Below are 14,421 nucleotides of genomic sequence, written 5' to 3'. Positions count from 1 at the left end.
CTACTAGATGACGTGGATCATGTGGAATCTTGTTTCGGTCTGTTTGCACACTGTGTTAGTGTCGGTGTAAGATAGATATATGGTTTGCGCCAAACATACTATAGGCTCAGAAATCATTTTGGGCACACCCGGTGGTACTCCTAGGTGATGCAGCTCAAGTGGAAGCTCGTTTTCGGTCCGTTTGGAGATAGTGGTAATCTTGACGCAAGATAGGTGCATGGTTTGCGCCGAATGTACCATAGGCTGGAAAATCATTTTGGACGCACCCGATAAAACTGCTAGGTGACGTGGGTCATGTAGGATCTCGTTTCAGGTCCTGTTTAGAGATAGTGTTGGTAGTCGGTGCAAGATTGGTGCACGGTTTGTGCTAAACGTACAATAGGCTAAGAAATCATTTTGGCCGCACCCGATGGTACTCCTAGGTGATGTTTGTCCTGTGGAATCTAGTTTCGGTCTGTTTGGAGACAGTGTTAGTATCGGTACAAGATAGGTGCACTGGTTTGCGTCAAATGTACGATAGGCTCAGAAATCATTTTGGATGCACCCAATGAAACTCCTATGTGACATGGGTCATGTGGAATTTCATTTCTATACGTTTGGAGATAGTGTTGGTGTCAGTGCAAGATAGGCTCACGATTTGCGCCAATCGTACCTATAGGCTCAGAAATCGTTTTGGATGCACCCGATGGTATTACTAGATGACGTGGGTCATGTGGAATCTCATTTTGGTCTATTTGGACACATGTTAGTGTCGGCGCAAGTTAGGTACACAGTTTTCAGCCAAACGTACCATAGGCTTAGAAATCATTTTGGACTACTTGATTGTAGTCCTAGGCAATGAGGCTCAAGTGGAAGCTTGTTTTGATCCGTTTGGAGATCATGGTAATCTTGACACAAGATAGGTGCACGGTTTGCACTGAACGTACCATAGGCTCAAAAATTGTTTTGGACGCATCTGATGGAACTCCTAGGTGACTTAGGTCATGTGGAATCTCGTTTGGATCCGTTTAGACAGAGTGTTGGTTATGGTGCACGATAGCTGCATGGTTTTCGCCACACATACCATAGGCTCAGAAATCATTTTGGATGCACCCGGTGGTACTCCTAGGTGATGAGGCTCAAGTGGAAGCTCATTTTCGATCCATTTCATGATAGTGGTAATCTTGAGACAAGATAGGTGCACGGTTTGCGCGAAAAGTAGCATAGGCTGGGAAATCGTTTTGGACGCAACCGATGGAACTGCTGGGTGACGTGGGTCATGTGAAATCTCGTTTCGGTGTGTTTGTACATAGTGTTCGTGTCGATGCAAGATAGGTGCACGGTTTACGCCAAACGTACCATAGGCTTAGAAATCATTTTGGACACATCCGATGGAACTCCTAGGTGACATGGGTCATGTGGAATCTAGTTTCGGTCCATTTGGAGATAGTGTTAGTGTCGGTGCAGGATAGGTGCATGGTTTGCACTAAACGTACGATAGGCTCAAAAATCATTTTGGACGCACCCGATGGAACTCCTTGGTGACGTGGTTCATGTGGAATCTCGTTTTGATCCGGTTGGAGACAGTATTTGTGTCAGTGCAAGATAGGTGCACTGTTTTGCGTCCAAACGTACCATAGGCTCAGAAATTATTTTGGATGCACCCAATGGTACTTCTAGGTAACGAGGCTCAAGTGAAAGCGTGTTTTGGTCCATTTGAAGATAGTGGTAATCTAGACGTAGGGTAGGTGCTCGTTTGCGCCAAACGTACCATAGGCTCAGAAATTCATTTTGGATGCACCCGATGGAACTACTAGATGACATGGGTCATGTGGAATCTCGTTTTGGTCTGTTTGGACACAGTGTAAGTGTCGGTGCAAGATAGGTGTGTGGTTTGTGTCAAACATATCATAGGCTCATAAATCATTTTGGGCACACCCGATGGTACTCCTAGTTGATGAGGCTCAAATAGGAAACTCATTTTTGGTCTGTTTGGAGATAGTGATAATCTTGACGCAAGATAGGTGCATGGTTTAGCGTCGAACATATCATAGGCTCAGAAATCATTTTGGAAGAACCCGATGGAACTTCTAGGTGATGTGGTTCATGTGGAATCTTGTTTCGATCCGTTTGGAGATAGTAGTTGGTGTCGGTGCAAGATTGGTGCATAGTTTGTGCCAAACGTACCATAGGCTTAGAAATTATTTTGGCCACACCCGATGGTACTCCTAGGTGACGAGGCTCAAGTGGAAGCTCGTTTTGGTCCATTTAGAGATAGTGGTAATCTTGACGCAAGATAGGTGCATGGTTTACGCCGAACGTACCATAGGCTTAGAAATCGTTTTGGATGCACCCGATGGTATTACTAGATGACGTGGGTCATGTGGAATCTTATTTCTGTCTGTTTGGACACATGTTAGTGTCTCCGCAAGTTAGGTGCATGGTTTTCGCCAAACGTACCATAGGTTCAGAAAATCATTTTGGACGCACTTGATTGTAGTCCTAGGCGACGAGGCTGAAGTGGAAGCTTGTTTTGGTCCGTTTGGAGATAGTGGTAATCTTAACGCAAGATAGGTGCACGGTTTGCACCGAACGTACCATAGGCTCAAAAATCATTTTGGACGCACCCAATGTAACTCCTAGGTGACTTGGGTCGTGTGGAATCTCATTTGGATTCGTTTGGAGAGAATATTGTTGTTGGTGCAAGATATGTGCATGGTTTTTGCCAGACGTACCATAGGCTCAGAAATCATTTTGGATGCACCCGATGATACTCCTAGGTGATGAGAATCAAGTGGAAGCTTGTTTTCGGTCCGTTTGGAGATAGTGGTAATCTTGATGCTAGATGGTGCACGGTTTGCGCCAAAAGTACCATAGGCTGGGAAATCGTTTTGGACGCAACTGATGGAACTGCTGGGTGACGTGGGCCATGTGGAATCTCGTTTTGTTCTGTTTGGACATAGTGTTTGTGTCAGTGCAAGATAGGTGCACGATTTCCGCCAAACGTACCATATGCTTAGAAATCATTTTGGACGCACCCTATAGAACTCCTAGGTGATGTGTGTTATGTGGAATCTAGTTTTGGTCTGTTTGGAGACAGTGTTTAGTGTTGGTGCAGGAGAGGTGCATGGTTTGCACCAAACGTACAATAGGCCCAGAAATCATTTTAGGACGCACTTGATGGAACTCCTAGGTGACGTGGGTCATGTGGAATCTCGTTTTGATCCGTTTGAAGATAGTGTTTGTGTCAGTGCAAGATAGGTGCATGGTTTGCGCCGAACATACTATAGACTCAAAACTCATTTTAGACGCAACCACTAGAACTCCTAGGTCACTTGGGTCATGTGGAATCTCGTTTCGATTCATTTGAGATAGTGTTGCTGTCGGTACAAGAAAGGTGCACAGTTTGTGCAAAACATACCATAGGCTCAGAAATCATTTTGGTGAGGCTCAAGTGGAAGCTCATTTCGGTCCATTTGGAGATAGTGGAAATCTTGTCGTAAGATAGATGCACAGTTTACGCCAAACGTACCAGTCTCAGAAAATCCTAGGTGACGTGGGTCATGTGGAATTTTGTTTCGGTATGTTTGGACACATCTTAGTGTCGGCGCAAGTTAGGGGCACGATTTTTGTCAAACTGTACCATTGCCTCAGAAATAATTTGGGACGCACCCAATGGTACTCATTGGTGATGAGGCTCAAATGGAAGCTCGTTATCGGTCTATTTGAGATAGTGGTAATCTTGACGCAAGATAGGTGCATGGTTTGCGCCGAACGTACCATAGGCTCGGATATCATTTTAGACGCACCCGATGGAACTCCTAGGTGACTTGGGTCATGTGGAATCTAGTTTCGGTCCGTTTGGAGACTGTATTAGTGTTCGGTGTAAGATAGGTGCATAGTTTGCGCTAAACGTACGATAGGCTCAGAAATCATTTTGGGCGCACCCGATGAAACTCCTAGGTGACTTGGGTCATGTGGAATCTTGTTTCGGTCCGTTTAGGAGACAATATTAGTGTCGGTGCAAGATAGGTGCACGGTTTGCGCCAATATACCATAGGCTCAGAAATCGTTTTGGCCATACCCGATGGTAGTCCTAGGTGGCGAGGATCAAGTGGAAGCTTGTTTTCGGACCGTTTGGAGATAGTGGTAATCTTGATGCAAGATAGGTGCACGGTTTGCGCCGAACTATACCATAGTCTCGGAAATCGTTTTGGATGCACCCGATGGAACTTCTAGGTGACGTAGGTCAAGTGGAATCTCATTTCGATCTGTTTAGGAGACACTGTTGGTGTCGGTGCAAGATAGGTGCACAATTTGTGCTAAATGTACCATAGGCTCATAATTCAATTTGGACGCACCCGATTGTAATCGTAGGCGATGAGACTCAAGTGAAAGTTCGTTTTGGTCCGTTTAGATATAGTGGTAATTTTGACAGTAAGATTGGTGCATGGTTTGTGCCTGAACATACCATAGGATCGGAAATTATTTTGGACGCACCCGATGGAACTGCTAAATGACGTGGGTATATGGAATTTTGTTTTGGTCCGTTTGAAAACAGTGTTGGCTGTCGGTGCAAGATAGGTGTACGGTTTTTGCCAAACATACCTATTGGCTCAGAAATTATTTTGGATGCACCCGATGGTACTCCTAGGTCATGAGGCTCAAGTGAAAGCTCGTTTTCGGTCCGTTTGGAGATAGTGGTAATCTTGATGCAGATAGGTCTATGGTTTGCGCCGAATGTACCATAGGGATGGAAAATAGTTTTGGACGCACCCTGATGGAACTGCTAGGTTTTGTGAGTCATGTGGAGTCTCGTTTCGGTCTGTTTGGACACAGTGTTTCGTGTTGGTGCAAGATAGGTGCACAGTCTGCGTCAAACGTATCATAGGCTTAGAAATCATTTTGGACGCATCCGATGGAACTCCTAGGTGACGTGGGTCATGTGGAATCTCTATTCGGTCTATTTAGAAACAGTGTTGGTGTCGATGCAGAATAGGTGCACGATTTACGTCAAACATACGAAGACTCATAAATCGTTTTGGACGTTCTCTGTCTACTCTTCAAAGGACCTAACCTCCTGCCGCCGGCTGCCCGGCTGCCGCTCCCCAAAAAATTGCCGCTCGAGAAGCGGACGGGAACTCCAAGTCAGTCAGCAGTGTGTGTCAATTATTCTACGGGGTTTTGAAACCAATCCAACAACCCCAAGGTCAGAACCGCGCGACCTATCAGCAATTCAACATTGCTTGCGTGCGTGCGTGATGGCTGCTAGCACAATCACCCAAGGTCAGTCAGAACCGCGCGATAATGTTGTTTTATAAAATGAGTATTGCTAGCTCGATCGCGCTGAACTGGTCTCGGCGTGCTCCTTCACCTGCGGCTTCTTGTCACATCACATAACACAGGTACCTGGATAGATCAATTTCTAAAGTTGATTTAAGCCAAATTTGTTATGTGTGATCTAATTTATAGAAAAGAGAATAAATATTTATGACACCAGTGATTAAGTACTCCATCCGTCTAAAAATTAGTGTACTTCTCGCTTATCGAGGAGTTCAACTTCTTTTATGTTTAACTAAGTATATACTTCTCCCGTTCCAAATTATAAAACGTTTTGTTTTTTTCTAGATTATAACTTTTGGAACAGAGAAAGTAGAAAATAATATCAATATTTATATTTCCAAATAGGTTTAGTGTAAAAGTTTGTTCTGCAAGCAATCTAATTATACTTATTACACATCATAAGTATCAATGGCCCCGTTCGCTTCGCTGAAAAAACAAGTCGAAACACTGTTCTGGTTGATTTGTTGTAAGAGAAAAACGTTGTTCTGGCTGAAAAAACAAGCTGAAAAAGATGGATTATAAGAGAAGTAAACAGGGCCAATATTCTTTTGTATATATTTCGTCAAACTTAAAAAGTTTGATTTCTCGATAAGCGTGATGTGTAGTTATTTTAGGACGCAGGACGTATATTTTATTATACTAATTTGGTGTTATAAATCACAATATTTTTTCCTATAGATCCGATCAATTTACAAAAGCTTGACTTAACACAACTTGAAAAAATTAATTCATTTAGGGACATGGGGGTACAATCAAAAGAATAACTAACAAGAGAGTAATTCAAAATTATTTCTTCTAGTCAAACAATGACAAAGGAGCCAAAGGGATGAGCCATCCACTGATCCACCTCGGCACGAGAGCTGCAAGCCTTCGGTGGCCACTCCCGCACCGGCGATCACAACCAACCCTACTCTCAGCGCCCATGGAGCCTCCTCCCTCTCCCATATCACTGTGGTGAGACATTCCGTTATTCAGTCTGTTAGGCTTGTATTCAGTCTGTACTCGTCCTGCAGTTAGCTTAGCTTCTCGTTGTGGTGACTGACGTCGCCCACGATCGTCCGCACCACGCACTCCCGGCTGTAACTTGTATATATACTCAATGAGATGCAATACTACGGCTGTTGGCCACATTCTCATTCTCTACATGGTATCATTTGCCGCAGCTTGATCCTGCTCGTCTCCCTTCCGCAACCGTCGCTCGCCTCCGGCGACGCCGTCCTCCACTGCTGCTCTCTCCGCTGCTCACCATTGCCGCCTCTCGTCGCTGGTCCACACGACAGCTCGATGTGTCCAACTCGTTCCTTCACGGCAACCTGCAGGAACACGTTCTCTGTCAACAACCCACAGATTTTGTCGATCCTGAGCACCCGAACGCCGTCTGTCTCCTCGACAAGTCTCTGTACGGGCTTCGTCAGGCCCCTCGCGCATGGTTCACTCGGTTTGCTGATTACGCCATCAAGCTTGGCTTCAACCCGACACGATCCGACGCCTCACTCTTCGTTCTGCGCCGGGGCCACGACATTGCATACCTCTTGCTATATGTCGACGACATCGTGCTCACAGGTTCCAGTCCCGCGCTCCTCCAAGACATCATCCAGCGCCTGAAACTGGAGTTCGCTGTCAAGGATCTTGGTGATCTGCGCTTCTTCCTCGGCATCGACGTCAAGCGTATAGCCGAAGGCTTCTGTTTGTCCCAGCAGCGCTATGCCGAGGACATTCTCGAGCGCGCTGGGATGACAAACTGCAAGCCGGCTACAACACCAATCGACGCTAAGGGCAAACTCTCTACCGATGGACCAGTGATCGACGATGCCAAGACGTACAGGAGTCTGGCCGGGGCGTTGCCGTACTTGACTGTTACGCGCCCTGGCCTTGCCTTCGCCGTGCAGCAAGCGTGTCTGCACATGCATGATCCCCGTGCAACTCACCTCGCGCTGCTGAAACGCATCCTCCGCTACGTCCGCGGCACGACGACGATGGGATTATACCTGCGAGGCTCGGTGGACCTCACCGTCACGGCGTACTCGGACGCTGACTGGGCGGGATGCCCGGACACTCGGCGCTCGACTTCGGGATTTTGTGTCTACCTCGGCGACGCTCTTGTGTCATGGTCTTCGAAACGGCAACCTACAGTCTCTCGTTCGAGCGCTGAGGCGGAATACCGTGCTGTCGCGAACGCCGCGGCGGAATGCATTTGGCTCCGGCAACTCCTCGGCGAGCTCCATTGTGGCGTGACCAAGGCGACGGTCACCTACTGTGACAATGATTCTGCGGTGTACATGTCGGCAAACCCCATTCACCACAAGAGGACCAAGCACATCGAGTTGGACATACACTTTGTCCGCGAACGCGTTCAGATGGGCGATCTACGTGTTCTGCATGTTCCAACAGGTGAGCAGTACGCCGATGTGATGACAAAGGGATTATCGACAGCGGCCTTCGAAGCATTTCGCTCCAGTCTGTGCGTCGTCCCGATGAACGTGTGAAGACTGCACCGACTACGAGGGGTGTTGAGACATTCAGTTATTCAGTCTGTCAGGCTTGTATTCAGTCTGTACTCATCCTGCAGTTAGCTTAGCTTCTCGTTGTGGTGACTGACGTCGCCCACGATCAGTGCGCACCACGCACTCCCGGCTGTAACTTGTATATATACTCAATGAGATGCAATACTACAGCCGTCGGCCACATTCTCATTCTCTACACACTGCTCCCTTCTACATGCTGGGCTTCAATTTCGAGGGCTACTCCAAACAATGCCTACCTCAACGTGACTCCGATCGAGAGAGTTCCCCAATGGCCTCCCCAGCTCCCTACCTTGACGTCGTTTGCCAGCTGCCGGTGCAGGCCTAGACGCGCTCTACCATCAAAGAGGTCACCGCCCAAGGCCGCAGCGGTGGGGTCGAGGGTCGTCAAAGGCAGCACCATCGTCGAAAGCACGTGCTCGCTTGACAAGAATCTATTGCCCACGGCAAGGGCAGCGACGGTGGAGCCTTGTCAGGTCATGAGTGGTCGTGACAGGTGTGTACGTCCCATCAGAAGCTCGGACCTCAGGTTCCCACGGCCGCCCAACGGCGCAACATCTCTGCTCCAGATGTGGAGAACCCACCGGTGTCACATCTCTGCTCCAAATGTGGATGGTTGGCGCAATGTGCTACCGCAGAGACGAACGTCGGGCGCAACAACTCAGAGCCGGGAAAGGATCTGCTGTATCAAAGCCGACTACCGAGGCACATCTCGGAGGACCTACGCGACAAGTGCCTTAACAACCTCTTTTTCTCCCACCACGTGGCGACCTGCAAGCTGCCCCAGCGTTACCTATGTTGCCAAGGTTTTCAGCACCTTGCGCGCGACTGCAAGAGGTCGTGCCCGGCTGCATCCAACGACTCCAACGCTGTGGACGCTGATACTAGACAGCAACTTTGCTTCATCCGAGCGAGTCGTGTTTCCAGCCTGACAATGCCGACTGATGTTGCGGTCGAGGGGTGCACTCCATTAACGCTGCGGACTATATTTTAACGTTAAATAATACTCCCGCAGCATTGCATTGACGAGAACAACGCTACATTATAGTGCTCGATTCCTTAAAGAAAAATAAAATAAAATATGATAAAGCAGTTGTGTTAGCGCACAGGAGATGTGCATGAGACGCCGGGATGTCCCGTCATCAGCTAGCTACTTGCAGCACTGCAGCAGCAGCGAGCCGCCGCCGCCGCCAGTAGTTAGCTAGCTTACGTGGCGGCCATGCTGCTATATAACAGTGGTGTATAGCAGCGTGCGATACCACCGGCTAGCAGCAGCGCATCGCGGCACGTCCCGGAGCATCATCACGATCCGACGAGCGGCGGCGGCGGCGGCGAGGACGGAGACGCAGAGCAGACCATGGCCCAGGTAAGCAGCGGGGTGCCGTTCCTCCCGACGGCGGCGTCGGAGGACGTGACGCTGCGCGCGTCGTTCCGTGCGAGAGGAGGACGAGCGCCCCAAGGTGCCGCACAGCCGCTTCAGCGACGAGGTGCCGGTGGTGTCGCTCGAGGGCCTCGACGGCGGGGGGCGCGCGGCGGGCCGAGATCCTCGACCGCGTGGCCGCCGCCTGCGAGGACTGGGGCATCTTCCAGGTGGTGGACCACGGCGTGGACGCCGCGCTGGTGGCCGAGATGGCGCCGCCTAGCGCGCGACTTCTTTGCGCTCCCGGCCGTGGAGAAACTCCGCTTCGACATGTCCGGCGGGAAGAAGGGCGGCTTCATCGTCTCCAGCCACCTCCAGGTACCGTATAGCACGTGCGTCTATGCACGCGCATGCTGCTGCCTTCACGTATTAAGCGTGGTCTGCTTGCGTGATGCCGCTGTTCTGAGTCTTCTCTGTCTGTCTATCTACCTATCTCTATTGACATATTATTAAAATAAAATAGACAAACACGTACAACACGCTTATATGGTTTTGCAGGGGGAGGCGGAGCAGGACTGGCGTGAGATCGTGACCTACTTCTCGTACCCGGTGAAGGCCCGCGACTACTCGCGGTGGCCGGACAAGCCGGCGGCCTGGCGGGCGGTGGTGGAGCGGTACAGCGAGCAGCTGATGGGCCTGGCGTGCAAGCTCCTGGGCGTGCCCTCCGAGGCCATGGACCTAGAGACGGAGGCGCTGGCCAAGGTCTGCGTGGACATGGACCAGAAGGTGGTGGTCAACTTCTACCCGAGGTAACCGCAGCCGGACCTCACGCTGGGGCTCAAGCGCCACACCGACCCCGGCACCATCACACTGCTGCTGCAGGACCTCGTCGGCGGCCTCCAGGCCACGCGCGTCGCGCGACGGCGGCAGGACCTGGATCACCGTGCAGCCCGTCGAGGGCGCCTTCATTGTCAACCTCGACGACCACGGCCACGTGAGTAGTCCTCCGTTCGTCCGTTCCACTCATGGAGAGAAGGCTTCTATTCCCGGTTGGGAGATCCCCTTTTAATCCCGATTTTTCAACCAGGAGTAAGAATGTGGGACTAAAGGGGTAACTAGGAGTAAAGCCCCCTCCTCGGTAAAAAAAAAAAACAAATTCCTTGAGACCTCGCTTGCGCTGTGTGGGATTCAAACACAAGACCTCTCTCATCACGCGTAGATTCCTTACCAACTCAACTGCACACCACATGTGACATAGTCCTCCCCGCTCCTACTTTTAAATTGACCCGTGAGGGACCTTTAGTCCCGGGTGGGAGACCTTTAGTCCCGGTTCGTAATATCAACCCGGACTAAAAGGTCACCCTTTAGTCCCGGTTGGTGTTACCAACCGGGACTAAAGGTTGGAGGACCCTTCAACCGGGAGTAAAGGTCCACCTTTAGTCCCGGTTGTTGTTACCAACCGGGACGTAAAGATCCCCTGCCACTGTGCCGAGCGCAGTAGCCGTTGGGCAGGGACCTTTAGTCCCAGGTTGGTGTCTCCAATAGGGACTAAAGGTCTCTCTAGTTCCGGGCGCAAAAAATGTCGGGGCTAGAGCCTATTTTAGCCTCGGATGAAAGGATCTATTCTCTACTAGTGTCCGTTTGCCGTTTGCGGCGATGGTGTGTGATAGCTAGCTGGTGCTTAGGGCCCTGTTCGGTACAGCTTATCTGGGAAGCGCTTTTCAGATAAGCTGCACAAATAGAGTAAAAGCGGTAGTCAAAATAAGCTGGTTTGATCCAGCTTCTGTTTTTTAAGTATAAATGGGAGCTATGGAAATAAACGTGGCCAGAATAAGCTGCTAAAAAGTGTGGCGTTTAGCCGTTAATTTCAGCTTATTTTAGGTCATAAGCAGCTTATAAGCTGTACCAAACAGGCTGTCGTGCATGCGTTCGTGTGCAGCTCCTGAGCAACGGCAGGTTCAACAACGCGGACCACCAGGCGGTGGTGATCTCAGAGTGTAGCCGCCTGTCCATCGCCACGTTCCAGAACCCGGCGCCCAACGAGACAGTGTACCCGCTGGCCGTGCGGGACGTGGAGGCGCCCATACTGGACGAGCCCATCACCTTCTCCGAGAAGTACCGCCGCAAGATGGCGCGCGACATCGAGCTCGCCAGGTTCAAGAAGCAGACCAAGGCCGACAAGCAGCTGCAGCTGCAGAGTGCCACGGAGTTCGCCGCGCCGAATGCCAAGGAGTTTGCCGTGCCGAATGCCAAGTCTCTCGAGGACATTCTTGCCTGATAAGGCGGCTCATCCATTGATCCACGGTGTATATACCGTGAGATTCATTTCTAAGAACATATATAGCTACAGGCGTGTGGCAGTTAAGTTAAGCGCTACATTTTAAATAATGTGTGGATCGGAAACTGAAAACCAAGGCAGCGCTGCTAGTGTGCTATGTATTTCTTTTTTCTGAAAATGTGTTTCGTGTTGTGAATTCTTTATGTGGCACGTGCCACAAAGTTCCGCATTGTCTAATATATACATTTTCATAGTAACTTATACGTTATTACCGCTTGAGCCCGTAACACTTATATATTATAAATCTTGATGGATTTTCGTGATACATGTGAGTCCAGTAACTATAGAAAATAAAAAGTAATGCAAAATAATAGAATAAATTAATAGATAAGAATATGGAAAAACTAGATCGCTACCGGGTCGATACGTAAGCTAATAGTGATCATAGGTATATCTGTCGCACGTCTAATCCGGACCTCCCACGTCGGACAAAATGGGCTAGGAGAGGCCTGAGACCCAGCCCCGGCCGCCGCCAGGGGCTCTCCACGTGCAGTGTGGAGGGCGCGAGACTAGGGGGTGGGCCACCACCACCCCCACAATCTCACCATATCCCGAGAGATCCAAATTAAAAATAGGAAAATAATAGAGTATTGCCTAGGTAAATAGGGTTGAGATTTATTAAGAAAATAAAGTAGTTTTGCTTGCAAAAGAAGAGTCCAAATCTATAAGAATTCTTTTTATAATTATCTTGGTGTGCAAGTTCTATAGGAACTATAAATATAGGAGCATTGTAACTATTTTGATTAAGCAAGAATAGAGCTTTGCTCATTAAACCCTATTCTCTCTCTCGCTTTCCCGCTCACACTGCCACCTAGCCCCAGCACCACCACCCACACCGCCGCCCTTTGCCCTAGCCGTGTCGCCCTCCAGCCGCTCGGCGTCGGCACAACCGCCACCACCCGCCTCACGCCGCCGCCCAACCCTACCCTAGCCACCTCCAACCGACCCCGCAAGCAGGACCGTGACAATATTACTGACCGGTTCATGAAGCAAACCAGAAATATTGCTCAAATCAACACTTTTGGTTTTAGTTTTAACCCAGCGGTGATCTTGAGGATTTTATTGCCTGTTTAGGACAAGAACCGACAGTGATGGTTGTTCTCACTGCCAGGTTTGGTGAACCTGGTAGTCATAGAAAAGCTTTGTCACTGCCACTTTCCTTTTGTCGATTCAGTGCCCGGACATTGATAGGGGGGTTGGACTCGGCAACGAAGGCCTAGTCTGCAGTAGTTTTTAAAATATAAAATTTCAGCAGCGCGTACCAACACTTGTCATGTTAGAAAAATAATCTTTTTTTGTGTGATGTCAAATGAAGATAGTTTTTATATCAAAGTTGTAGCACTCAATGAGATCTACAACTTTATAGTTTTGGGTTCTTACATTTGAGGTTGTTAAGACGCTCAACAACGTATATATTAATCGTCCACCCATGCTTGTCGCCTCATGAAAACTATATTTTTCTTGAAAGGTGTCAAATGAAGATACTTTTTATAGCAAAGTTGTAGCTATCGATGAAATTTACAAGTTTTTAGTTTTGAAGTTTTTCATTTGAGATTGTTAAAATCTTGAAGAAAATAATACAAAATTTAAGGGGCATATTAATCCGGTACCAAAGCTTATATTTTTTTAGAAAAAAACCAATATATTTCTTATTTCATGTCACATAAAATATTTTTAAAATGAAAGATGCAGATCTTATCGAGGGCTACAACTTTCATATAAAAAATATATTTATTTAATATTCTATGGAAAGATATGATTAAATTAAAAAAGATACGCTTTGGTATGTGATTAATATGCACCTTAAATTTTATATTATGTTCTTGAGCATGTTAACTATCTCAGATAAAAAACTTCATAACAAAAAAGTTGTAGGTCACATCGATAGCTGCAACGAGTCATCTTCATCCGACGTCTTATCGAACAATTATGATTTTTGTAAGGTTCAGTCTTGTCACGCCACTTTCGATGGTGTGACAAAATAATACTGTCATGCCAAAGTGGGTGGCGTGACAAGGTTTTACACGTAGGAAACGCCGTTCAACGTGGTAGATCTTGCCACGCCAACCCATGTGGCGCGACAACATTATTTTATCACGCCAGCTGGACCGGTGCAACCAAAAGGATTACATCTATAAAAATTTTAGACGCGGTTATTATTAAAATATCAAATAAAAAAGGATTAAAAATATAAAAAAAATCCGCCCAACAAGGCCTCCGTTCACAGCCCAACCTCACGCTGGGCCTGAAGCGCCACACCAGTGATACTGCTGCTGCTGCATGCTCCCGGTGGACCTTGTCGGCGGCCCATCGTGGATCTGTCGAGCAACCTCGTGCTGCAGTTGCAGAGCGGTGTGTGTGGTTGCCATTGTCCATATTGCTATCGGCCTCGGAGTCGGATGATCCTCATTCATCCATGGTTCCAATCCTGGCATGTTTGGATGCAGCCTGGCCTGGGAGCGCCGGCCAGGCATGCACATCCGACCCCAGGCGCTCAAAATCGAACGCCTGGGAGTGATGCCTGGCGCAGGCAGCTTTCCTACGCTGCCATCCAAACAGCCGAGCCTCCTTTCCCAGGCGACGAGACTACACTACGCCTGGCATCGGCATAGCATAGCACACGCGAAAAACTCGCGCTCCACAAGACCACAACCAGTGTAGCAAATGGAAAACGTTTGAGCTCCCACCTGAGACGTACGTACGCTCGACACAGGAACCACGTGCAGCTACCTGCAGCCTGCAGCTAGCCACACCGTACCACTCCGGGTAAGATATCATATGCCTCTCAGCAAGCAAGGCACGGGACACGGGAGAGACGGGAAAGGGAAAAGAGAGCCCGCGTCCCGTGCACACCGCGCAGCTAGCGATCGAAACCGGCA

General features: G+C 48.7%; 1 protein-coding gene and 1 pseudogene across 1 annotated transcript; both read left to right on the top strand.

Moving 5' to 3' along the window:
- Positions 1 to 6,244: 6,244 nt before the first annotated feature.
- Positions 6,245 to 7,808, top strand: LOC136496222 (uncharacterized mitochondrial protein AtMg00810-like). The gene is made up of 3 exons (XM_066491900.1): positions 6,245 to 6,276; positions 6,486 to 6,589; positions 6,670 to 7,808. The coding sequence occupies exons 1-3, from the start codon at positions 6,245 to 6,247 to the stop codon at positions 7,806 to 7,808; spliced, it is 1,275 nt and encodes a 424-aa protein (XP_066347997.1).
- A 1,393-nt stretch (positions 7,809 to 9,201) lies between these two features.
- LOC136498039 (flavanone 3-dioxygenase 1-like) lies at positions 9,202 to 11,733 on the top strand (annotated as a pseudogene).
- Positions 11,734 to 14,421: the final 2,688 nt, after the last annotated feature.

Source organism: Miscanthus floridulus, chromosome 12 (genome assembly GCF_019320115.1).
Source record: "Miscanthus floridulus cultivar M001 chromosome 12, ASM1932011v1, whole genome shotgun sequence".
In the NCBI taxonomy this organism is placed as follows: domain Eukaryota; kingdom Viridiplantae; phylum Streptophyta; class Magnoliopsida; order Poales; family Poaceae; genus Miscanthus; species Miscanthus floridulus.
The sequence above is the reverse complement of the archived record's forward strand: the minus strand, read 5'-3'. Positions and strand labels throughout refer to the sequence as shown.

Bases quoted from the DNA above. Each gene is read 5' to 3' on its own strand.
- LOC136496222 (XM_066491900.1), top strand. From the start codon at position 6,245: ATGGAGCCTCCTCCCTCTCCCATATCACTGTG. The intron at 6,277-6,485 runs GTGAGACATTCC...CATTTGCCGCAG, and splicing joins CCCTCTCCCATATCACTGTG to CTTGATCCTGCTCGTCTCCC. The intron at 6,590-6,669 runs GTCCACACGACA...AACAACCCACAG, and splicing joins ATTGCCGCCTCTCGTCGCTG to ATTTTGTCGATCCTGAGCAC.